Raw genomic sequence first — 24,079 nt, 5'->3', positions numbered from 1 at the left:
CAAAGGAACTTAAAGAAGTAGCATGGGTAATGAAGAACAAAACTGGTAAGGCCAAACCATCAGTAGGAAAGTATGTGAAGGATAGTAAGGCAGGGTTTTTTAAATGACATATTGGTAGCAAGAAATCTAGCAAAGGATGTGGCTTGCTACCCTGATGAGAAGGGTTGCTACTTCTGTGGGTTGCTACTCTGATGATTAATGATGCTGAGATGCAGTAAGTGTTTAGTCTTCACTAAGAAGATCAACTGACTGACATGGAAAAGGCGTAAGAATTAAGAGTACAAAAGGGGAAGAACAGTTTAAAGAGTACTTTGGTCAAGTGTTTAGGCTTGATAAAATTGCCTGTAGAATATTTAGGGAATTGACTGAAATAATGTAAAATCTGTTAGTGAAGTTTTGAGAACATGAGTGAACAGAGAGGTTCTGGAAGATTGAAAAACCTGCAAAGAAAGTGTGTTGCACCATGGGTTGGCAAGGGTTTGTAGGTGGAGAAGAAGCAAGATGTTGTCATATTTTGATTTTACTAAGGCTTCTGATAGTCTGTCATGGCACTTTGACAAGCCAGCTGGGGAAGCAGGGACAGCATGAAATTCTCATTTAATATGTTTGTAGCTGGATGAAAAATAGTGTTCATCAAGTAAGTCTAAGTGGTTCACTCTCAAACTGGAAATGACTTGCTCTGAAACTGTAGTGTTCAGTATGATTGACATGAATGAAAATTGGAGAACGTTTATTAGATTAGTGAAGGGGTGGTAAGGATACTGGGAGAAAGGATTAGATTTTGAACACATTTTGGCAACGATCAGGGGAAAAACTGGAGTGTGGTTCACTAGAACTAGTGCATTTGTTGATGAATAGAAGAACATGTGTTTATTGGATGGGGAGCAAGGTGATGCAGTCCTGCAGAAAGAGGGGCATGTGTATGGGGGGTGGGGTAATGGTTTGAAGGTAACAAAAGGTGAAGGCTTGTAAGTAATACTGTAGTGCTCAAAAAAGAAGGTGAACATTGTACTCAGAGGTATACACAGAAGTATTTTCTGCAAGCTATGAGAAAGTATTCTAGTAATTTTCACAGCCTAATTGGGCATCCTGGGGAATGCTGTGCTTGATTTTTGGCACTCATCATGGAGCCTGTGAACCAACTGGAGAAATGCCAGTGAGAGCAGACTGAAGGATTTGAGATCTCTCAGGAGACGAGTTCAAACCTGACAGAAGAAGATGGGCCTTCACACGAGATGAAAATAAATTGTGGAACTCCATGTCCCAGTTTTGTGGATGGAAAACATGATGGCACAAATTTACAAGACAGAAGTCCATGGAGGATTGGCCCAATATACAGACATACAGATTGCATAGGTTGGGAAGAGAACCCAAGGAAGGGTCACTGTGTACCTGTTCACTTTTGACACTTTTCAGATGTCTGTCCTTGACTGTTGCTGCAGATGGGATCTTGGGCCAGACAGACTTGGGTTTGACCCTGGGAGTCTCTTCTACATTCTGGAAAGTGTCTGAGGAGAGATGGGAGAAACTGGTGTGAAGTATCAGGAGAAGTGTGCTATACACCTGTGATGTACTATTAGGTACATGAAAAGTAGCTTTAAAGACAAAAGGGTGGGAGCTGACAGTAGATGAGTCTTAAGGTGATGTCCTTAGTGGTGTCTAGTTAGGAGATCCAAGCTGAAGTACTGATATAGAGAAATACTTGCGGAGGCAGCAAGCAGTTGGGAAATTCATGAGTTTCCAGTCATACAGAGGTGACTTCTCTTTCATGAGACCTTTATGACTCAGCACTGGTGGTGTTGCTGGTCTCCATGCTGTGCTATCCATGACTACCTGTTTGTGAAGGCAGAGTTGAGATCCTGTCAGCAGAGACTGAAGAGCAAGTGTCAAGGGATGATGCTGGTTCACCTACATTCACTGCAGCCCAAAGAAGTATGTGCATAGAAAACATGGTTCTAGTGACAGACCACATCTTCAGCTTCCTGGAGGTATAGCTGTGAGGTCTGTGTTCTTACTTTGTATGGTTAGGGATTTATATTGCCTTTATTTACTGATGAAGGAAGTCTCTGGTACTGTTTTTATATATTCAAACAATTCTGTTGCCTCAGAAAAATTATGTGGCTTTGTCATCACAAACTTTGAATGTGTTCCAAAAAATGCAAACCATTATGAGAACACACGTTCTTCTTTTACTCCCTTTAAGCAGAAATTTCAGTAGATTCGGAATGTGTTATTTGCAGTGAATGGGTCTGAGAAGTGACTTGACTTTGAAATTGTGCTCCAGTTACAGCAATTGATGTGATGAGGATAGTGTTAATACTGCCAAATGTCTGACACGTACAGGCTTAGCCATATTTTGTCCTAATGTGATTTTCCTGTGTTATAACTTGGAATAAACTCTGCAGCTGCTTTTAATCGCCTTGTTAGTGACTTTCTCTGTGTTTATTTCATGGACATCAGAATAGATAGTAATGGTGGCCAATAGTGCCTTGAAAGCAGCATGTGGAGATGTGTGTTTATACATAGTCACCGAGGGGATGAAGTGTATTTTGCATTTAATTGTGTAAAAGGCTGAAGTTTGAGATTGTTCTGAATTGTCCGTATAGTTTCACAGACTGGATCTGATCTCAAGGAAGTTTCCTGTGTAGTATTCAAAAATTGCCTTCGTAACAGCTGTAAATTTATAATTAATGGCAGTAGAGTTGTTACGGTATGGTAGCAGTGGTAATGTCATGTGCATGACAAGAAGTCCATGGAAGGCTCTTCGGTTTGTCGCAGGAAAAGGTTGAAAAGAGGCTGTGCTTGACTTTAAGCAGTGATAGTGCCTGGATAGCTCTCAGAAGATCTCTGATTAAAAAGATTATTTAGTTTTGGAAATATGAAGCTGTTCTGTTTTCCTACCTAGCGTGCAGTGTCTTAGATAAACCAGAGAGTGTTTTCTGAGTACTGTGTTCTTGCAACTGGCTGGTCTCTGATTACTCAGCTGAAAGTGGTAATAATAGTATAATCCATGGAACTGGTTGGTTGGCTTTAGAAGACTGAGTGAAGAATTACATTTGTGAATTATGCTTTAAGTCTAAAAAGGGCCAGTCAGCAGGAAAACTTGCTACTTGCTTGGGGAAGGGATCATGGATGTGGCAGGGAATGTACTTACCACAGCAGGGCAAGGGAAGAGGTGCCCAGCCATCAGCAGAATCTGTTGGTCTGAGAGGGTGGGAGATGGTGGTTTTCCCCAAGGGTAGATCTGACAGTGCTGACAGGGGAAGAATGGCTGAATCAGTAGAGGGGACAAGCAGGGGGTGCCACACTCTCTACACTTCCCATTGCAGACTGAAGCTAGAACTTGCTAGCAACTGCAGAGTTTGATAAAACAAAGCTTTAATCACAAAAACATCTGTGCATTCTGCCTTCTGTCCTCCAGGGCTGTGATGCCCTGTCTCTTGACCAGGCCCTTAGGTGATAAACGTGGTCTGGTTTGGATTATTCCTCCTGTCCCCCTACATCTTTCTCCATAGGCAGCACTGCTACCTTGCCTCTCTCTCCCCGTTTATAATTTCTGAGTGCTTTTAGCCTTCAGGTTTGCAAAAACAACTGAAAAGGGTAAGGGGTGGAGGGTAGGAAGTGGCTGTGGAGGGAAGTGTACGTAGTGCTGGCAGACAGGGTCTAGGAGGCTTTTTGGAGCAAGTTATACTCCTTTGCTACAGGCCTGCTGGCCTCATTTGCCTTTGGATATCAGCCCGAATGCTGACGTCCCCTGGCAGTCCCTGTTGTGTGTTTGAGTGCTGTATTGCCCCTCCTCCTATCATCTGTGCCAAACTGAGCCAAAACTTAACAGCCGTGGCTTAAACTCTGTATTTTGGGCTATTTGTGTAAATGAACAGTGCTAATTGGGGTGATAGCTTTAGCATGATAGATGAGGAGTAGAGCATAATTAAAGCAAACTGTGAAGTCAACAGATTTGCAGGTCTTCTTTGAAGAATAAGTGTTTTTCTCTTCCTGGACAGCTTAGGCCTTGGTAATACTGGTTTGTTTTTTTTTTTTTTTTTTTTTTTTTTTAACACAAAAATAATATATATATTGGACAGGAATAAGAATCTGGAAGGACATTGAAGAACACTAATTTTTATTTACATGATGTGAGTTTTTGAAATTGATTCAGCAGTAGAAAAGAACTCCATTTGCCATTCCGTTCGCAAAAAAAAAAAAGTTTTTCAGTAAACATTTCCTAAGCATGGATATATGAACACAGCTGCCAGAGCAAAGATGTGGCATAATTTCAGTAAATCAATCTGAAGTGATTCCAGTTTTATTTTTCTGTTCTCACACATTACTAAGAAAGATTGAGGACATAGGTAGAAAAGTTGAAATGAGAAAATCTGTAGCAATAGCTGCCACATAAGCTAAAATACACAGTCAGTGCTGACTTTATGTAAATAAGAGACTGAAGTGCTGCTTTACTGATACATACTGGCACAAGCTCTAGTTCACTGTCCTAAGCCATATAGTCATTTTTCTAGAACCTCTGTCCTTTTTTAGGGGTGGAAGCTGAAACATTTATGACTAGTCCTAGTGGTGTCATCTCAAGAAGGGGTAGCATAAGTTTCTGGGTCTGGGTCAAGCCCAGGCAGTTGAAGAATTTAAGATGCCACTATTTGTGCTGTTCTCCATAAGTCTAAAAAAAAAAACCATGCATGTGTTTACATAGAATTTTTAATATTTGCTTTATTGATAATAATACTATTAGACTGAAAAAAAATGGCAGGGTAGAAAAATACTTTAATATACTGCTGACATGTCACTCCCACACTGTCTTCAATTCCTCTTCTACGTGACAGTCCTAAATGACTGGGATTCTGAGGAGTGGGCAGAGCAGTGGCATTTGTTTCCACTGTATTTCCATGTATTTTCTCAGTGCATTAGTTATTGAATGAATACAGTACAAGCCTCAGAAATTCTGTAAAAGAAACAGTTTTGCAAATGACAAGGAGAGAGTTTTTTTCCTTGAAGGCTCATGTGACTTCTGTTGGGATTTTTGGTAGTTTGTTTTTTAACTTTCTTGAAGATTAGTCTGTAACAGTCCACTGAATTTTTCATGTTTCCCCCTAAAACAAAGTCATGATGCCCAGCTGGCAGTGTTCCCTAACTAATGTCTTGTGGTAGCAGGGGCCCGTGCTCTTGCCTGGTTGTTCCCTGCTAAGAACCACTGCAGTTGTGCTGGTGGCTGCTGCTGTGGAGAGCAGATGGAATGAGTCAGGAGGAAGTGTTTTGTGGTCTGCAGTGCTTGGTGTTGGTGGCTGAGCTGTTCTGGGCTCCTTTCTAAACCTGCTGCTTTTGCCTGGAGTTAGCTACGTGCATTTCATAACTGAAGGGATTCTTTGCAGAGATGTGTTGAAGAGGACAGAAGACTGTTGCCATTTCTGGGGACAGTGGATGCCAGACTTGACTGATCTCATGGGAGCTTTACATGCTGCATGTGGGTAAAAGTCAGCTACACGATAGGAGGGCTTGCAGCAGAGCAGTGATATGTGCTAGCTGTTGGACCATGTTAATTCCTTATGAGCCTGAAATTGCTGTATGATTAAATATAACTTTAATTCATCAAGTGAGCAGAAAAATTCGTGAATTTCCGCTATGCAGCATTGGCGTAAAGGAAATGTTTTGCCCGTAGCTCTTGCTTGAGCACGTCCAAAGTCATCCCTAGGCATAGTTGAGCAGAGCTCCAGGGAATTGACTGCAGCTTGATAGTCTCTCAGAACATGGGAAAATCTTGCATGACAGGAGAATCCACTGCAATGCTTAAGAATTTTAGATCTGCCCAGGCTGCTCGATTCATGGCAAAGTAATTACATAGTGACATAAATTGGAAGATTACCTCATGCCCTGGAGCCTCTTTTATGATTCTCACTGGCTGGGAATTAGACAGTGCTCTGGGCTTTATTACAGCACCCAGGGAGGCTGTGGCTCCCTAGCACTGCCTCAGAAGGTAAATCCTTTCTGAGTTGCACAAATGCAACTGTGATATAAATCTCCCTCCTCCCCAAGTCTTTCCCCATCTGCATTACATTTTTACCTAGCTCAGACCTGATGTTAGATCTTCCAGACTTGGGAACAGGAAAGAAACCCTGCCATAAGATTTCTGGTTTTTTGCATGCCACTAGTTCTCGAAACAGGTGGAGGCAAGCAGGCACTGCCCTGATGAGAAAGCTTTGAAGTGCCTGCCCTGTTAAGGTTGCTTTGCAAGCTGGTAGGTGCTGCACAGGACTATGTGCAGCAGTTCCCTTCATTGCTCTGCCCTTGGGGTGTGTAGGTACCAATGTTTGCACTGGAGGGACAAAGATGGAAATAGAAACCATGTGGTGTGGACTATGGTACAAATACCTGATTTGTGTCTCCCAGTGTAATGAAGTCACTCCTGTAGCCATTGCTGTAATTTGCTGTTTGGATTAGATTAAAGCTAGCATTGCAGAACAACCATGTGCATATCTGCTCAGGCACATGAGGTAAATGGTTTCTATTCCTTGTTAATAACCAATTATCAGCAGTGACAAAGTTAGTTTTTTTTTTCCTCTGGTGTTAGGGGTTTTGGTTGTACAGACCCCAGCTTTAGCACAGCCTTATTTCAGAGAGGGAAAGAAACAAGAGAAGGGTTAGGGTTTTAGTGTATGAGTGAGAGAAATTTCAAGAGGTAACTTTGTACCATCTCTGTCGTTATTTACCATGCATCTTGCTCCCTTTACAGTGAAATACAATGCCTAAGAAAAATTCTTCCTACTTAGCAGTAACTCACTCTGTCCTGAGTTAAGAAGACATAAGTTTCCTTTAGCTAAAATTATGTCTCAGTACAATTGTTTGAGCATGGGGTTGTTTGGGTAGATGTTGGGAATAAATCTATCAGTGCATCTCGAGGTGTTTACATTGCCTATGGATCAGGTACTCTGCAGGACTTCTAATGCCTCTCCTGTGTGCCAGGCAAGCTTGGCCAAGTGTGAGGGCTCCCTGCCACTGTGAATTGGGGCAGTTTGTCCTCTCCACTGGCTACTGAGAGAAGTATTTTGCCAGACAGTATTTTGCCAGTCTTTCTCCAGTGTGGAAAACCTCAAAGGCCAATGGGGTTGCTCAGAGTTAATGACTGCATGAGATGCTTCTCAAGTGGAGAGAGAGATGATATGAAAAAAAAACGTAGGTTTAACAGCAACATAAATACGTTGTGGAAAGACTTATGTTCCTTAGGCCCAGTACTGCCTATGCCTGTTAAGGTTTTGAATACCACAATGAAGTACTGGAATGTGCTACCCACAGACTTAATTTGTGGGATGTGAGTAATTTGGTTTAACCCAGTTTATAATTTGAATAGATGGTACATACTGGGTAGCATTTTTCTTTTAGTGCTCTGGAAGCAGTCAGGACAACCTGTATTCAGTTCACTGAGATTCCTTCTGATTGCCATTGTCAAAGGAAAGAATTCATTGACTTCTAAAACTAACATTTATTGAAGTTCAGAGGTCGAGTGATTGCTTTATCTTAGAAGCAATGCCTTTAGGTCCAGGATCAAGAAGGACATAAATAAATAGATTTTTTTTTTCTTACTCTATGAAACAGTTGAGTAAAAGATAGGTATAAACCCGTGGCTTTTTAGGAGATGCAAAAAGGTCTAACTGAATAGAATCAGCAGAAGCAAATACGAGTCAGCAGTGTGCCTTGGCAGCCAAAAGGGGGGAACGACATACTTGAGGGTGCATCCAGCACAGCATCACCAGCTGATCAGGAGAGGTGATTATCCCACTGCATTCAGCCTTGGTGCTCACCTCTGAGTACTCTGTGCATTTCTGGGCCCTACAGTTTTAGAAGGTCCTTCAGGGCATCTAGAGGGGGGCAACAGAACTGGCGACAGGGCTCAAAGGAATGTCCTGTGAGCAACAGCTAAAGGCATTTGGTTTCTTTAGTCTGCCTGAGGGGCACTCCCATTGCTATCTACAACTTTCTGAGGAGGGCAAGGGGAGACAACAGAGGTGGGATCTCTTCTGCCTCGATTCCAGTGGTATGAGGTGTGGGAATGCTTGAAAGATGTAGCAGGGGAGCTTCAGACTGGACATTAGGAAGCAATTCTTTACTGGAGGGGTGGTCCACCACTGGAACAGGTTTCCCAGAGATGTGATTGATGTCTGAAACCTGTCAGTGTTTAAGAGGATTTTGGACAATGCTGTTAATAACATGCTTTAATTTTTGGTGAGCCCTGAAGTGATCAGGTCCCTTCCAACTGGAATGTTCTGTTCTGTTCTATTCTGTTCTGTCCTATTCTATAATTCAGGATGTAATTAAGATAAGAGCTGTGACACTAATGGCTTCATGATTTAATGATATCCAGGAGTTTAACAGGATATTTATTTGGATTCTAAAAATATTTGAGGCTACATTATCTAAAATAGTTAAAGCAATAAGTTATATTAACCCAAATATATTGATATGTTAGTTACTTTTTCCCATGGTGACATAATTCCGTGACGTTAATTCTGGGTGCTCCTTTGATTAAGAGTGATAAATCCTGTGCATGGTTTCAAAAATTTTAGTTTTTATCTGGGCTGCAGAATCAATGGAAACCTCTATTGGTTGGCATAGAGGGCTGAATGGATCGCAAAAGTGTTTCAGTCTCTCTGAACGTAAAGAAAAATGTTTAAGCGGAGAACGTGGACAACAGCCCCCACCAAACAGAGAAGTAATGTTGCTCTAGGTTGGCGTTCATACTTTTGCAGCACTGCAAAAGGTATTTCACATCTTCCATCAACCACGTAAGGGGAGCAGCACTACTATAATGTTGATGTTTTGGTAAGTGTTTGGTAGTTAATCTCACAGATTTCTTACAGTGTGATATTTCTTCTTTTTTGTTCAGGTACCTTTGGGACTCTTGTTCTTCCAGTAGTAAGTATTTTTTTTTCTTCCCTTCTTGCTCAGAAAATGTTGACTGCCTGTAACTTACCACCCATTGCTGTTGACGATGTATTTTGCATGTGATCCCAGTTGTTTTCACAGTATCAGATGAGTGTATTTACTGACCAATAAATCAAGGGTTTTTCAGATCAAATGTTCTGCAGCTTGTTGGAAGTAATTACAGGACTCAGGAGCTGATTACCAGCATCAGCACAAACTATCATAGAACTTGAACTCAAAAGTTTGATTTGTGTCTTTTTTTACTGGCTGATTCCTACATCTGTATTTTAGACACACCATGAAGGCTAATTACAGCTGAAAAATTGTGTAAAGCAACAATTGAGAAATACCAAAAAAAAAAGATATTTATATGCAATCTTTGTAAGGGCTGCATTTATGGTCCTGGATATTCATCTTGAAAACCCAATCTAAAGAATTATGTATTTATATCAGGAAAAAAGTTTTACCAAATTCATCCATAAGTCTGGGTATCCCTTAATCTGGTGGGTTTAAATTCTGATCGAAAATAAACTGTCTCTGATTAAATAATCTGGAAGTATTTGATCGATGGATAATCAGTGACAATGAACAGCTTAACATTATGCAGATTACTAGGTTAAAATGCATCTGTATGAACTATACATTAGCAAAAGTAGAAAATTCTGTTTATAAAAAAAAATTAACAAGTTCCTCAGTATAATCTGGCCAGGTCTTAAAATGTTCAAGCACCTAAAACAATGAAGGGTGTTTTCCTCCCTCTCTCACTGCTATCTGAAGTGATGAAAACTGACTCATTTTTTAGCTGCAAGATTTTCTATTCATTTGTGTAGCCACAGTAGACTTAGGTTTTGTCCGAAGCGTAATTTGCTGGTAGCAGAAGGTGAGTAAGGAGTTTCTGGATTCAGCCTCATCTTTTCCAGAGGAAACAGTAGCAGCTTTGTCTGAGGTACTTGTGATGGTGGTTGGTGTAGTCAGAAGTACGTGAGATGGCCTTTTTCTCTCTTGTATTAGGACTGCCAAAATGGGGATAGTAATACCATTCATTTGGGATGTTTTGACCAAGATAAAATATTTTCACAGCAAGTTCCTGCTACTTAGTGTTAAAAGCTGCCTTGCTCATATTTGGGTTGAAAAACAACCCTTTAGAGAAGGAGTTGGTGGGGCTGAGGTAGTCACTATTACTGTAGCAGTTGTGGAAATACTCTGTTAGTGCAGTTTGTGGTGGCATAGATGTGTGAAACAGAAGGTGGGTTATGTTGCACCTCAGCTGTCCTAATACACTGCCATGACAAGGCAAACCTCATTGTCTCTGACCTTTATGTCAAGAAAGGCAGTTATGTCACCATGTTTTGGGAAGGAAAGATCTTTCGAAATACAACAAGTATAAAAATCTAGGGAGAAACCCATGGTATCTATCATTATTTGTGGTAGGAAAGGGATACAGGGAAATAGATGAAGTCTCTAAATGGTATTTATAGAAGATTTACATTTTTAAAGAAGAAATTGAAGACAGTGTTTGGAGCAAAATAATGCTGTAAAGAGTACAGTTCACTTCAATGATGAAACAAAAGCAGGCTATTTCCCCCCATTTTGATTCTGAATGATTATAATGTGTCCTGGACTTCTTGTAGTGAATCCTATCTGCTTTTTAGGGATTACAGTTTCTTTAAGATACAGTAATATTCCTAAATAAATGTTTGAGGTAATAATAAGGTAGTATTTGACAGATGCAGTAGCTAAAGCTGTTCCTCTTATTTAAGATATTGCAGAATACTTGGCATGGAATTTGGAGAGTGTTGAAATATGTGAATCATATGTTCTTGGCAATATGTGTACAAAAACCTGCAGATGGAGAAAATGCAAAATCCTTTTCAGTGTGGAACTTTGCATCTAAAATTTAATTCTATAAATCCAGATTTAAAGGGGGGATGTCTTCTTCCCATTCATCATAGGCCTGCTTAGAGGTGAAAAAGAACCTTTTTTATTTTTCCCACTTGATTTTTTTTTTCCTGGCTTGTTTTTAAAACCAGAAAGTCAACAGAGAGGGATGGAATTGTAGCTGATTCCTCTTTATAGGTAAACACACAGAGAAGTTAATGTATTCTCTACAGACATTTGCATCTGCCTCATTTGTCACCCAGTGACATTTTCCCATGATTGTGAATCCCTGTTACCTCAGTGTGCACTGTTAAAATGAGCTTTGACAGCAGTACAGCCTTTCTTTATAGCACTTGGTAGGATACTTTTGAAGTGCTGTTCCTGGTGAGTTAACAGCTGTAATTCTCATTACACTGCAAGAGGAGTGCTTCATTTCCATATGTTATGCTGAAAAACACAAGCCTGCCTTTAGTTGTCTTAACTTCAGACGTTTTACTCCAGATTTACAGTTTCAACTCCAAACAGAAACATGAACATGTGATTAAGCTATTCAGCAGGGCTGCTTGTTGGAATGAGCTGTGTGCTGTGTTGAAACCCTTCCCCTTCCTCAAAGAGACTTCTCCTGGTGGTACAGAAGCCAGCATCTGGGCTGGGATGTCTGTGGGCTCAGTGGTTGTCTGTGAAGGCTCTGCTCAAGTCAAATTCTGGTGTGCTGCAGCATTTCTGCTTTAAGCCTTTCAACCCCTGTGACTGGGATTCTTCCCAGCTAACTTTAGGAAATGAAGTGATGCATCTGAATTATGAGCTCTAGATTTCCTCTGTGCACTGGAAAGACACAGAGAGAGAGAGAGAGAGAGAAGAAATCTGTACGTGATTACTCTGACCTTATGTGGTCTAAATTTCCTTGCCAGTGATATCTCTCTCTTCTGCCAGCAGGAGCCTTCAATGTCTATCCAAAAAAAGTTAGCCATGTAAAATTTATGTTCCTTTATTTCTTAATATTTTGGAAGAATAATTATTTTACTTTCTAAATGAGTCACAGTATGTGCTGTAATTATTAATCATGAAAGTGAGATGAGACAAAATCAGCGAGGTTGCTATTGAAAAGCAGTACCTCACCTTATGAAAAACAAATTCTGTATTTGATTTTTCTACCCCATAGGACATAAAGCTAAAGACTGTAAGAAAACAAGTTCTCCTACTGTCCTGCTCATCTTGCTTACATGCACCTTCTTCAGATATTTTATTTTTGGAAAATTTCATTGCAAAAAGTGATGAAGAAAAATATTAGCCCATTATATCAAACCAAAGAAATTTCTAAATAATTTAAAAAAGAGAGGACAATCTATGTATGTATAAGACTGTGAATTGCATATGAATGCATAGATACTTATATTCTTGAAAACCTGACTACTATCTAAAATCAGATGGAAATGTGCTGAAAAGCTGCTTCTGATAAGACCTTTTCTGGTAGCTGTTGAAATAACACAGTAAAGTCATGAATAAAATTCCCTTTGTCTTTTTGAGAATTTACGTAAGTTGACAAGTTCAGGTATATATTAGTTCTTTATGTCAAATGTTTTTGAAATAATAGTGTCTTCAAGAATGTTTTGGATACCTAACAGAGTGTCACAATTTCTTTTTAAGCTGCCTCTGAACAGTGCCTCTGGGAATTATGATTTACTGGTGGAGGGCCGTGCTGATGGCCAGCCCATCTTCTCTAACCGTACCAGCCTGATGTACATGTCAAAGAGCACCTCTGTGTTCATCCAGACTGATAAATCCACGTATAAACCAGGACAGGATGTGCTCTTCCGGATTGTCACTGTCTATCCTGATCTTAAACCTTACAAAGTGTCTCTGAATGTGTATATCCGAGTAAGTATCCACAGTTAGATGTTACCTTGTGTCACATGTTCCAAACTTCTGACAAATACAGATGGTATTAAATGCTGCATAATCTTGCTAGCAAGGCCACTCAATTTAACATGCAGCTTGACTTTTCTCCTAGGATCCTCGGAAGAAATTGATTCAGCAGTGGTTGATGGAGGAGGGTGACTTGGGTGTAGTTTCCAAAAAATTTCAGTTATCAGTGAACCCTCCACTAGGAGACTGGTCCATAGAGGTGGAAGTGAACGTGAGTATTAACATTGCCAAATCACAGAGAGATTGATTTCTTCTGCTAATGTGTATAAAATTGTGTTTACGTTGCTGAAACCAGTTATAAACATGGATCATGAGATGAGGAAATCTTTCCCTCATGTGAAATACTGGGCAAGATACTATGCAAAGATAATATGCAAACCTGGCAAGATTTTCTATAGTGTGTGGTTTTGTAGGGAAGAATACAAAAACCCGCATACATACTTTATTCTAAGGTCTGTGTTTTGATTCCAGAATAAAAATAGTATTAAAAAAGTGAGGTGTTGTAATACTAATATAAAAGAAAAGATCTCACGGAGTAGAGTTTTTTCCTTTTTAAGTGAAATGCCCTTATGTTTATTTTGCAAGCAGATACACAGGAGTTTGTTGTACCATGCTGTGCAGCCAGTCAGTATCTCAAGGGTTGAGGAACCAAGACTATTTACAGATCTTTGCCTAGTTTTAGGCGTGTTTCAGCAACTCACAGTGAATGATGAGTTACTAAGGAAAAAATAACGTTGTAAAATAGAAAGGATGACTAGTAATACAGGACTATTGCAAAACAAAACTGGAAGAGTCTGTGTTGCATGTTGCTATTGGTAGTAGTTCTCTCAGGCCAATGTTTCAAGCTGTTACAGTCCTCATACACCATGGAACATGTTTCAAAAATAGCTGGAGGTTTAGCTGTTTAAAACTCTGTGTGTCAGGGTTATTCAGCCTGCTTTTTAATACCTATAATTTGGGAACTGCCTTTCCTATTTGGCTTGCAGTGGCTGTTCAGAGACTTTTAGCAAGTATAAACAGGACTGCTTAATGTTAAATAATGAGGGAGATGATGGGTAGAAAGGAGAAAAACTCACGTGATCATGTATTACTTGGGAGCAACATTTACCAGTACCAGTTATATGTTTGATAGATTTCAATAGGCTTAGGCATGTGAGGGTGGTGCTCAAGTGAGTGTCAGGACTGGATTTTTCAAACACTTTGTCATATGGGTGTGGAGTTGTCGCTGTTGTCTGTGATGGGAAAAATGTATGAAGTTGTTCCTGTGCTCCTCCCTGTGCTCTGCCACTCCTTCCCAGCCCCTGCCTGCTGTTCAGTGCCCTCTCAGTCCCGCTGAAGCAGCTGTAGTCAGGCTGAGATCTAAAGTGCAGTGGGAAAGTGACCCAAACTGAAAAGCATCTGTGTGTTTTTCTTGCTCCACACCAGTTCAGTGATCCAGCTGAGAAGCCATCCCCACTCACAGCTACTGTAGGTGCCTTTCAGCAGTTGGGAAAGTGTGGCTTAGACACAGAAACAAAGGCTGGTGGCAGTGGTGGACTCCTTCAACAGCTCACATGCCAAGCGAAAAAGTGTTTGTGAAATGTCGCTTGGGCTTTCTGCAAAGGCTTGAGTAATGCTGAAATTAGGAGATAATTGATGAAGGAGTTGTGGCAGCTGTTTTCAGGATCTGAATGAGTGCCACTCCCTCCTGAAATAAAACCAAAGAGAAAAAAAAATTGTAAAGTTTAAAGAAAAATGCCTTATAAATTCATCTGGGCTAATGAAACAGCTGTGAGACAAGTGACGTGAAACCTTAGTAGAGTGTAGTTGATGGTATTCTAAATTTTAGCCATGCCACAGAAGGTTAATGATCTTGGAAAATATACGTCAGAGTGAGAATGCCTCTCAAGTCATGAGTAACAAGGAGAAAGTAAATAGAGAACGTTTTGTTTCTGTCTATTTCAACATATAGCTAAAGGGCATCAGGTAAAGGAGGTAAAGAGTGATTTCAAAATGACTGAGACATCATAACTGAACTGCAGCCCACAGCACTGGCAGTTGTTGTGAATACTGAAAATATAGATGGGATCAAATGGGTCTGGACAAATTCTCAGTACATTCCATTGAGAACTGATAGTTAAAAAAGCCTTAGGTGTGAGCTCAAGACACATTGTCACTCCTTGCTGCCCTGGTTGATGCAGTTCCCTGGGTGTTCTCTATTATTTCATGGTTGCCTTTTTGGAAGATGCATTCTAACAACACAGATTGCTGGAGTAGTTGAATACAAAGGTACCAAACTTGTGTTAAAAGGAGATCAGGCTAAAATGGGTCCTTTTGGCATTTAAACTCTTTGAATTGAAAATTAAAATAGAGGAGAAAAAGAAGTGTATATTATACTTAAAAAAAAAAAAAAAAAGAAAAGAAAAAAAGTTTTAGACCTTGGTGTCCAGAAAAGAAAGGCGACTCTTACAGTGCTTATCCTTTGGGAATAGAACAGCAACCCCAAGTCCCACACAGAAATACTTATGTTTACTTTCAGGCCCTTTTTTGTTTACACCTGCTCTGCTTTAATTTTCAAATTCCATGTTGAATATAATAACAAAGCAATATGCATTATTTCTACAACATGTGCCTACACAGCATCTTCATTGGATCAGGGTGTCATATGCAAGATACAATAAGTGACTATTGCAATATTCACACTATTAGATTAGGTCTGTCTAGTGTGTTTTCTCACAGACTTATTTTTCTGAAAGTGTGTCAACCATTGGATTATTGAAACCTGCCAAACACCTTGCAGAATAAAGGAAAAGAACTTTTCTAATGGGAAACTCTATTCTCTTGGTTGCAAGGGAGTTTATGCTGTGAAATACAAGATCATGTGGGATGGGATTCAGTTTGAACATTGAATTGTGTAGGGGTCTCTGTGTTGGTGATACAGTGGAGATTTAGTGGGTGTTTAGGAAAGCTAGTGAGTGACTGGATCACTCCTAGTGGATATTCCTAGCTATTAGCTGGATCTTATTACTCTCTGTTCTGGAGCAGTTCTGCTGTTCAAGGAAGGTGTAGGTTTTATTGTGTCATATATAAAGTTGCATAGATTCACCAGTCTCTTCCTGGTAAGAGAGGTGTGTCACTGAGAACTTAGATTTACTGCTAAGGAAGACTTAGTATATGACTGGGATTTTTAATAGATATGTCTGTCCTTAATTAGTACTGCCAGCTCTGGCTCTGCATGGCATCCAGCCAGCTCATGGATCTGTTGAGACTTTAGGAGCATCTTCATATGGCAATCCCAGACTGATCTCTGCATGTCTTAGTTGTCCTGGTGCCATGACCTGGGCTTTCTAGTTAAATAGCCAGCCTTTCTTTCTCAGTTTCCCTCGTCTTTAAAGAATTGTTAAATAACGTTTCCTTTCTCATGATTACAGATCTGTTTCCAAGTGTACTGAGTCTTGATTTTTTGGAAGTGCTTCCTCTGAATCCTTTTTTAAATCAGGTTTTGGCTGCTTGCTGCTCTTAAACATCCTGTAGTATTTTTAATAAAAGTTCAGGTGTTAGTACAGCTGTTCCAGGAAAACTCAAGACAGAGTAATTACAGTCTGGTTTCCAAGTCTCTACCTTGTGTTTTAGTTGGATATCTTATATTTCCTGTTGCTGAAAGACTTGTAGTTGCTGAGTTTTTGTAGCATGCACCTCCAACCAGAAGTTGTTTCTAGTTAAACAGCATTTTGTAATATAATTTATGGAAGTTGTTATGTATAAATTTGTGATCAAATACTGAAGAGTAGTAATGTTTCAGGTGCAACAAGGGATTTCCAAAATATTTTTAAGAGTATTACACTTTTTTAAAGCTTCAGCTGTTAAGCAAACTTTCAGAATCAAGTGGGAATGATTATATACTTTACATGTTGAATTTTTTAGCTTTTGAAGTTTAATATATGTTGCAGTGTATCTACAGCGACTTCTGTCATGTTTTGTGCTAGGTCATTTATAGATTTCACGTTTGATGTGTTAAGTTTAATGTTGTATATAAAATTGCTTAAAAACTGTGCCACACTTCTTTAAAATCAGGCTGTACATAAAGCCTTAGGCATTTCCTGAGTATTTAGTAGTTTGCAAATGTGCACAGATATTCAACTATCTGCTGGTGTAAATAGTGGTGACACTGGTGGGACTCTGACTAGTTTCTGGAGACTGCACTATTGAATTTGAACAGAATTTCATTTTGGGGTTTGTTTTTTGCATGTGAAAACAAAGCATGGAAGTGATCATGAAGTGCTTCTGTTAGTTCTGTCTAGACAGAAATCTGTTTTATTGCCTGTGCTTCTGACAGGGCCTGTGAGACAATGAGGTAGCCCCAGGAATGCAGCTGGTGCCAGCGCTGTGCTTTTCCAGGGCAAAGCCCTGGACCACACCCAGAGTCTTTCCCCATGCTCTAACAGTAATGCTAGTCAATGTCAGAAACAAGTAAGAAAATTGACCCCAACCAGATTAGTTTCAGGAACTTTCAGTTGCCAGAGAAGAAAAATAAATCTCTGGGGAATGGCTCCTGTGACCTCACTTTCATTGGATCAGACCCAATGAATTAAAACAGGACAGTTCATCACAGCAGAGAAGAATCGAGACTGCAGTTGTTAGGGATTCTTGGATGTCAGGATTCACAGCATCTAAGGCTTCCCTGCAGAAAGGCTCATCCTCATCATCCCAGAACACTTCTATGGATCTCTTTTTGGCACTGTTTTCTTACTCTGGGTGATTGGCACAGAATGCAGTAGGTGTTCTGCAGTTTAAGAAATGCTGATTTAGAGCAAAATGTTGTTAGTCTGGAAGGGTGAGTGTAGTTAAGAAGCAGGAGAAGGCATGGAAGACAAAACTTGTACTAGAATGAAGCAGCTCTGGAAAAAAATGGAATAGGCATGGTGTTGTTTTCTTATCTTAAAGAAAACCCCTAAACATCTCTCTTGGGTTGTGCATGACTGACTAACTGCTTGTCTCAAAAGCTACTATTCCTGGAAACTGGTTTAACAACTTCCACTTCAGTATATTTGAACAATATCTGCCAGAGAGACAGCCTTGCCCTAATGAACTAAAATGATTGAGTGGTTGAAGTGCTGTTACTTGTCCTCCTTCAGACCAGCTTGGCTAAAAAATGTGTTAGTGGAAAATCTGGTTTGGTATTCACATCCTCAAGATGACCAAGTCTTTGCCTTTCTCTGAACTATGAAGCATGGCTTGATTTGTGTCACAAAGCTTGTCATTTTAGAGAAGGTGCAGCCAGGAGTACTTGTCTCACTGTGAGCTCTGTTTTCTACTACTTACAGTTATCTTAATTTCTAATTGTACTTTTTAAAAATTTTATTTTTACTTCTAAGATGATGGGAAACAATATTTTATATTCAAGGGAGATACTTTTTAACTGTGCTGTCTGGGGTAACATTTTGTTCAGGATTTGCTTTATGGCAAGGGTCACATATATACTTAGTATTGGAAATAAAAGCTGTACAGAGAACAAGGTGTGAGATGAATTCACTGCAGGACATGTCCCTAAAATACATGTTCCTAAGACTACCTGATAGGAATCTGATTGTGGACTGATTTAGGCATGTCAGTGCTGTAGCATTTTGCGTTGCAAATATTATGAGTTGCACAAATGTTGTGAAAATAGCTGATTCTGCATGTATGTTTTCAAACCTAGGAATATAAATATGGCAGTCATTTTGGTGATCAGCGACTTAATCATCAAATCAGCAGCAATCTGAGTTTTGCTTTGATAGGAGTATTTCAGTAGGAGATGTGTAAATACAGATTCGTAAAGGGCTTGGTCTGAGATGCTCAACTAGCAAAGTTGTTGATCAGGTAACAAAAGTTTATAATTGTTTCCAGTTTAGGTCCTGGTCCTAGGGTTTTACCATAGGAGTTCTCAGTTTATCCTCTCTTGCTACAAACAGTCATTCCTATCATATACATCTTGATGCCACCTGACAATTGCTTATCCATATTCATTCTTCTTTTCCCTCCTGTAGGAAATGAATGAAAAATTTAGGAAAATAGAAGAGAACACAAGTAACAGCACATTGTGTGGTTCCTTGATTTCTTGCCTTGATTTTAAGTAACAAATAGCTGAGACAAGGAGATAAAACAAAAGGGTATCTCTGCTGAAATAAGTATGGCTGTAGACTGTAACAAAACTGCAGCCACCTTTTGCATAAATGTAGAATCATAAGATTATACAAAGTTTAGAAATGCTCTCATCCACAGATAGACTCTGTAGGAGCTTCTTGTTTGTACAAGTTAATTTAAGATGAGCTAGCAAAGATGGTGCTGGTATGTCAGTCTTGTTTTATCATGATGACTGTGACTGCTTATGCTAGGTAGTTTTATGCTAGCTAGCTCAGGTGTTCAATCTTTTTAGTACAGAAACCAGGTATATGTAGGTGTCTGCAGACTGGAAGCTGCACAAGCTGTTCATGATAAATACTTACATGTGTCTGCTTCACATGAACTTCTGTGTCCTTCTGTTTTGTAAGTATATACTGCTGGTCTCTACAGGAGCTGATAGTGATTGAGCCATGATTTAAAATCACACCATGTCAGAAATTGTAGTTTAACTTGAATATGGGTGGGATTTGGCCAAGAAAGTATGTTAAACTTACTAATCTTGTCTTGAACAATATTTGCCAGAGAGACAGCCTTGCCCTAATGAACTAAAATGATTGAGTGGTATGTATATGTATTTTCTCATATGATTTTTTTTCAATAGGGTCAAGTTCATTATGAAAGATTTAAAGTGATGGAATATGGTAAGTGTTATTTAGTAGTGACCAAAATCAGTAGTGATTCTCCATTAATTTATACTGGCTTCCCTTGTCTGGCATGAACATTTTAAATACTCACAGAAAGTTTAATTTCCAAATCTTTGGCTTCTCTGAGACTTCTCTGAGACTGACCAAAAACACCATCTTATCACCTGCCCTGTTTATCTTTGGTAGTTTTACTGTGTAGTATCTGGTTGTGAAGTTTGCTGATGAATTCTGTAAAGGCTGAATAAGCTATACCTTTTCTATTTCAGACTTAGAAGCTTATATGCTGGCTGTTTTTATGATACTTTTTTTCTCCTTTCAACAAAATGTTATAGTCTGGCAATTGGGTTAAAAATACATCTTACCTTTTATTGGGAAACTTAGGAAACTAGTAGTGTTTATCAAATTACATGTTCTACTCTTGTTACTTCAAAAAAGGAATATTCCTTCTGTGAATTTAATGCATCTTGTAATTTTTCTTTTTTTTTAGTTTTACCAAAATTTGATGTTATGATAACAACGCCCTTATACTACTCTTTGAGAGATGAAGATGTAACTGGTGTTGTCTCTGCAAAGTAAGTAAATCACTGATACCATTGTCACCCTCACTCTTAAATGTTATCAGAGTTGTTCCTCTAACTATGCTGTTTGATATTTCTTTCTGTCTGCTTTTTAGCTTTGATATTACTTAAGTGGCTGCATAATGATTTAAAGTACTTTAAAGTTACCACACCTGCATGTATTACTGCTGAGGACTAGAATGATTTTAGGTGTCCTATCTGTCCCCATGTTGTTCCTTCCCTCCTTCGCTTCTCTGTATAACTTGGAAAATATTTATACAAAATTTTGTTTTATTGCTGCTTAGTGACTGCAGGTTGCTATTGTCATCCTAAGAAGGGAATATGTTACAGTTTTCAGATTTGCCATAGGTGGACATTGTTTGCAATGATTTCTTGAGACTGTGATTACTAAACAAGTAATAATAATTATTACTAAATATCTGGAGATATCTCATTTTGTGTTAGCAGTGTTTGGTAAGCACTTCCCACATCCCATTTTAACTCTACTGCATATTAGTTACGATGTTACATCAGTGTTCTCTCAATAACTTGCTTTCAGCTTTTAGCTTAGTATAGTTAACTTTTGTCCATCATACAGCCCATAATAATTTTAATAGGCTCATAGAGCTTGTGTAGTGGAAAGAGCAGCACTGTGTATCTTCTCCAGGTTTTGGGCTTCCAGCTTTAGTGCTGCTGAACTGGTGTCAGTATGGTGAACTCCATGTTTCAAAGTAGAAATGTGTTCTACCCATGTCTGAGGCCAGAGAAGAATATTTTAGCAGGATCTTTTGCCTTGAGAGCTCTTCAGAAGCCCAAGTCCTGGAAGGTGGTGTGTTGTTTGACTTCACCTGATGTGTTTCAGGTACACATATGGAAAGCCAGTGAAGGGAACTGTAACAGTCACTTGCCTTTCTGTTTCTTACTGGGCAAACAAGAGAAATATAACAACCACAATGGAGGTGAGTCATCTCTTAGTAGTTTCTTTAAGTCTGTGTCCTGTTGTCAGTTAAATGATGCTTGGAATCATTCCTGAATGCCTAGTTCAGCTGGAGAGTGTTAAACTCTCTTTATTTCCAGCCTAAAGCATCTAAATTCAGACTGCTTGTTGGGAATCATACTTGGCACCTGAGCTTCATTTACTTGTGCCTGAGGTTATTTTGGAGTATACCAACTGACCCAGGTAAAAAAATTTTCCAGGAGCTGCATAGGTGCTGGAGGACCTGTGCTCAGGAATGTTCCCTTGACTCTATGTCTGTCCTGGTACACTGAGCTCTGTGTCACAAGGCTGGAGGAGAACACTCCAGTTGTCTGGGTGGAGCTCTAGCATAGTAGAAAACAAAGCATTTTGCCTGCTAATTACCAGCAATTACATTTGAGTCTACTGCACTAATTGTAACCTGAAGCATGAAATTTAAAAAGACACACAATTTCAATCTGAAGGCTTAAAAAAGGTGATAGATTTGTTGCAGTCTCTTTGCAAAATCAGACATTTTACTTTTGAGATGTAGACTGTTAAAAAAGGTGTAATTTTTGCTCCGTGAAGTGACTCTAATTTTCTGTTTGCTGACTTCAGCCACTGTCTGACTTCAGTACCTTCAGCAGCACTTGGTCTACAGAAACTGAGCTCAGATACTGAATAGGGTATACCCCTCTCCTCAGGCAGGAACTTGTTTTTTGTATTTTCCTGTAAAGCTTAGGTACCACTGTGCTAGCCATGGAGAAGTGGATAATTCTAGAAATTAGGAAAAAAAAAAGTAACTTTTTCCCTAAAGCATTGTTTCCTCTAAAAAAAAACACTGAACTTCTACTGGATTTAATAAAAATGGCTGCTGATAGCAAAAAACAAAGGGTCAGCATTCATAATTTTCTGATGTTCACACTCCAAAACTTGTATTTGGAGACAGCTGGAGGACTTAACCAGAAATAAGTTACACTAGACAGGAAGGTGTCCTTGGCTTTTCTGGCTCAACAGTTATTTTTTCCTACATGGCAGATAAATGGATCTGTGAATGTAACCTGTAACAAGCTGATGTTGCAACACTTGAATGCTGAGCAGTTGTGGCACCAAGGTGACAGCGATTACATAGAGCCGATAGAAATGATCGCGGTGGTGACGGAGTCACTCACAGGTATGTGGGAGCTCTTCTGGCAGAAATCCAGAGTGCCTTACTGCTCTGTGGAAGAGGTTGGAGCTCTGCAAAAGTATCATGCACTGATGTCAGCACACACCATCCATGTTCAAATATATTATCTGAATGTTGCTTGCCTAGAAATTTAATAGTGGAACCAGCTGTTAACTCAGCAGAATAGACTTCTCTGCTAAATGATTTATTAAATAACTGTGAAACAGATTCTGATAGGAGCTTGAAGTCAGTGACTGATAAATGAGAAGAGCAGGCATAAAGAATTGCTACCATTAGCCTGAATTTTGCAAACTTAACTTTAATCATAAACTTACCTGACATTACGTATTTGTAAGCCACATTAGTAGAAAGAATTCCCTGGTCCTAGGTTGTACATAGTCTAGCCTCTTCCAGATGGACTGATTTGCAAACTGAGGGTTTTTTGTGAGTTCATGTTCCACTGCACCTTGCACATTAGAAAAAAAATCATGTGTACAAATTTTCTGCCTGTCCCAGAAACTAGGTTTCATTACAGACTTTGTGTAGAAACCCTGGCAAGGTGAAGCTGGCTGATTTGGGATTTAGTAAGTTTATTTTTTTTCCTTGTGTCATTCTGACATAGGGTGCGTGAGTGGAGCCCTGTGTGGTCTGTCTTATATTGCATTGTGGCAAGCAGTACCAGTACATCTACCTCCTTTTTACAGTTGCTCAGCTAGAAGGATGAAGAATGATAGGAATGGAAATGGTGAAAAATATGATAGAACTATTTCAAAGTCATAGGCAATAAACTGTATTGCTGCTAGAGTAATATATGTGTTAAATGCATGTTGTCTAAACACATACAATTATTCAACAGGAATCTCCCAAAATTCAAGTACCATCATATTTCCAAAGCAAAGTGACTATTTTATTGAATTTCTGGACTACACTAGAGTTATAAAGCCTTCTCTGAACTTCATAGCTACTGTAAGTTATTTTGTTTGATTATCATCTGTGGATAAACAAATGTGACTTCTCCTCTGTGCTTAGATAGCAAAGTTTGCCTTGGACTTTTAACTGTAATTTACAGATTTGTTTTCAAATTCTCTCTTTTTTTCACAATACATATCAGCAAATACTAACTTGGAGGCATTTGCTCTAGAAAAGGGTAAAGTGGCAGGGAATGCTGTGGTCTTGGCAGGATATATTTGTGTATAGTTTGTCATTTCTCTTATGGAAGAGAAATCTTCCCTAGCTGTTTTTTGTGACTGTGCTTTGAAACAACACATCAGTTATTAAGTTTCAAACCTCTTTATGGTATTTGTATATCTAACTCTCTCTCTCTCTATATATATAAATATATATATACACAAATATATACTTTATATAGTGAATTTGTATATTTAAACAGCTTTTACATAACTCAGTTAAAACTCATCAAACCACATTGCTTTCAAGTGAAAGTGTTGTTCTTCCCTACTGTCCTGTCTTATTCATGCCAGCTGCAGTCCACTCATAGAAATATTTTATGTTCTTCATTCTGTCCCTCATCTGTATTCAGTATTTCTATGTTTTGCAGAGGTTGCATATTGTATCACTGCATTTTGCTTGAAATGAGGAGTCAATTTTACAATTCTTGAGCCTTTACTATATAGAAATGTGGCCTAAATAGCAGTGATTTAGGCTGAATATAGTCTTCCAGAGTGGATTGGCTCAAGATGTAGCTTTATGCTAGCCTGATCATTTGGGCTTTTGGTTTTTGTGCTTTTCATTTGCTTTGCTTCCCAGTTTGAATCCACCTGTTTTTTAGTCCTCTTCCAAAGATTAACTGAGTGAGAGATAGCTGAAGCATCTGGCAATTCTTGCAGCTGGCAGACAGGAAGGTGTCAGTTGTGCTGCCAAAGAA

General features: G+C 39.2%; 1 protein-coding gene across 1 annotated transcript in view; it reads left to right on the top strand.

Annotated features, from left to right (window-relative positions):
• The window catches only part of CD109 (CD109 molecule), a 66,405-nt gene that overhangs the window by 5,801 nt on the left and 36,525 nt on the right, over positions 1–24,079 (top strand). Inside the window, exons 3-10 of the mRNA XM_053938837.1 lie at positions 8,888–8,916; positions 12,451–12,681; positions 12,815–12,940; positions 19,472–19,511; positions 20,002–20,086; positions 20,934–21,030; positions 22,065–22,200; positions 23,051–23,160. Coding sequence (XP_053794812.1) covers positions 8,888–8,916; positions 12,451–12,681; positions 12,815–12,940; positions 19,472–19,511; positions 20,002–20,086; positions 20,934–21,030; positions 22,065–22,200; positions 23,051–23,160 — 854 coding nt within the window. The remainder of the gene's footprint in view (positions 1–8,887; positions 8,917–12,450; positions 12,682–12,814; positions 12,941–19,471; positions 19,512–20,001; positions 20,087–20,933; positions 21,031–22,064; positions 22,201–23,050; positions 23,161–24,079) is intronic.

This window comes from Vidua chalybeata, chromosome 3 (assembly GCF_026979565.1).
Source record: "Vidua chalybeata isolate OUT-0048 chromosome 3, bVidCha1 merged haplotype, whole genome shotgun sequence".
Taxonomy (NCBI): Eukaryota; Metazoa; Chordata; class Aves; order Passeriformes; family Viduidae; genus Vidua; species Vidua chalybeata.
This window is presented reverse-complemented; position numbering and strand designations above follow the sequence as displayed.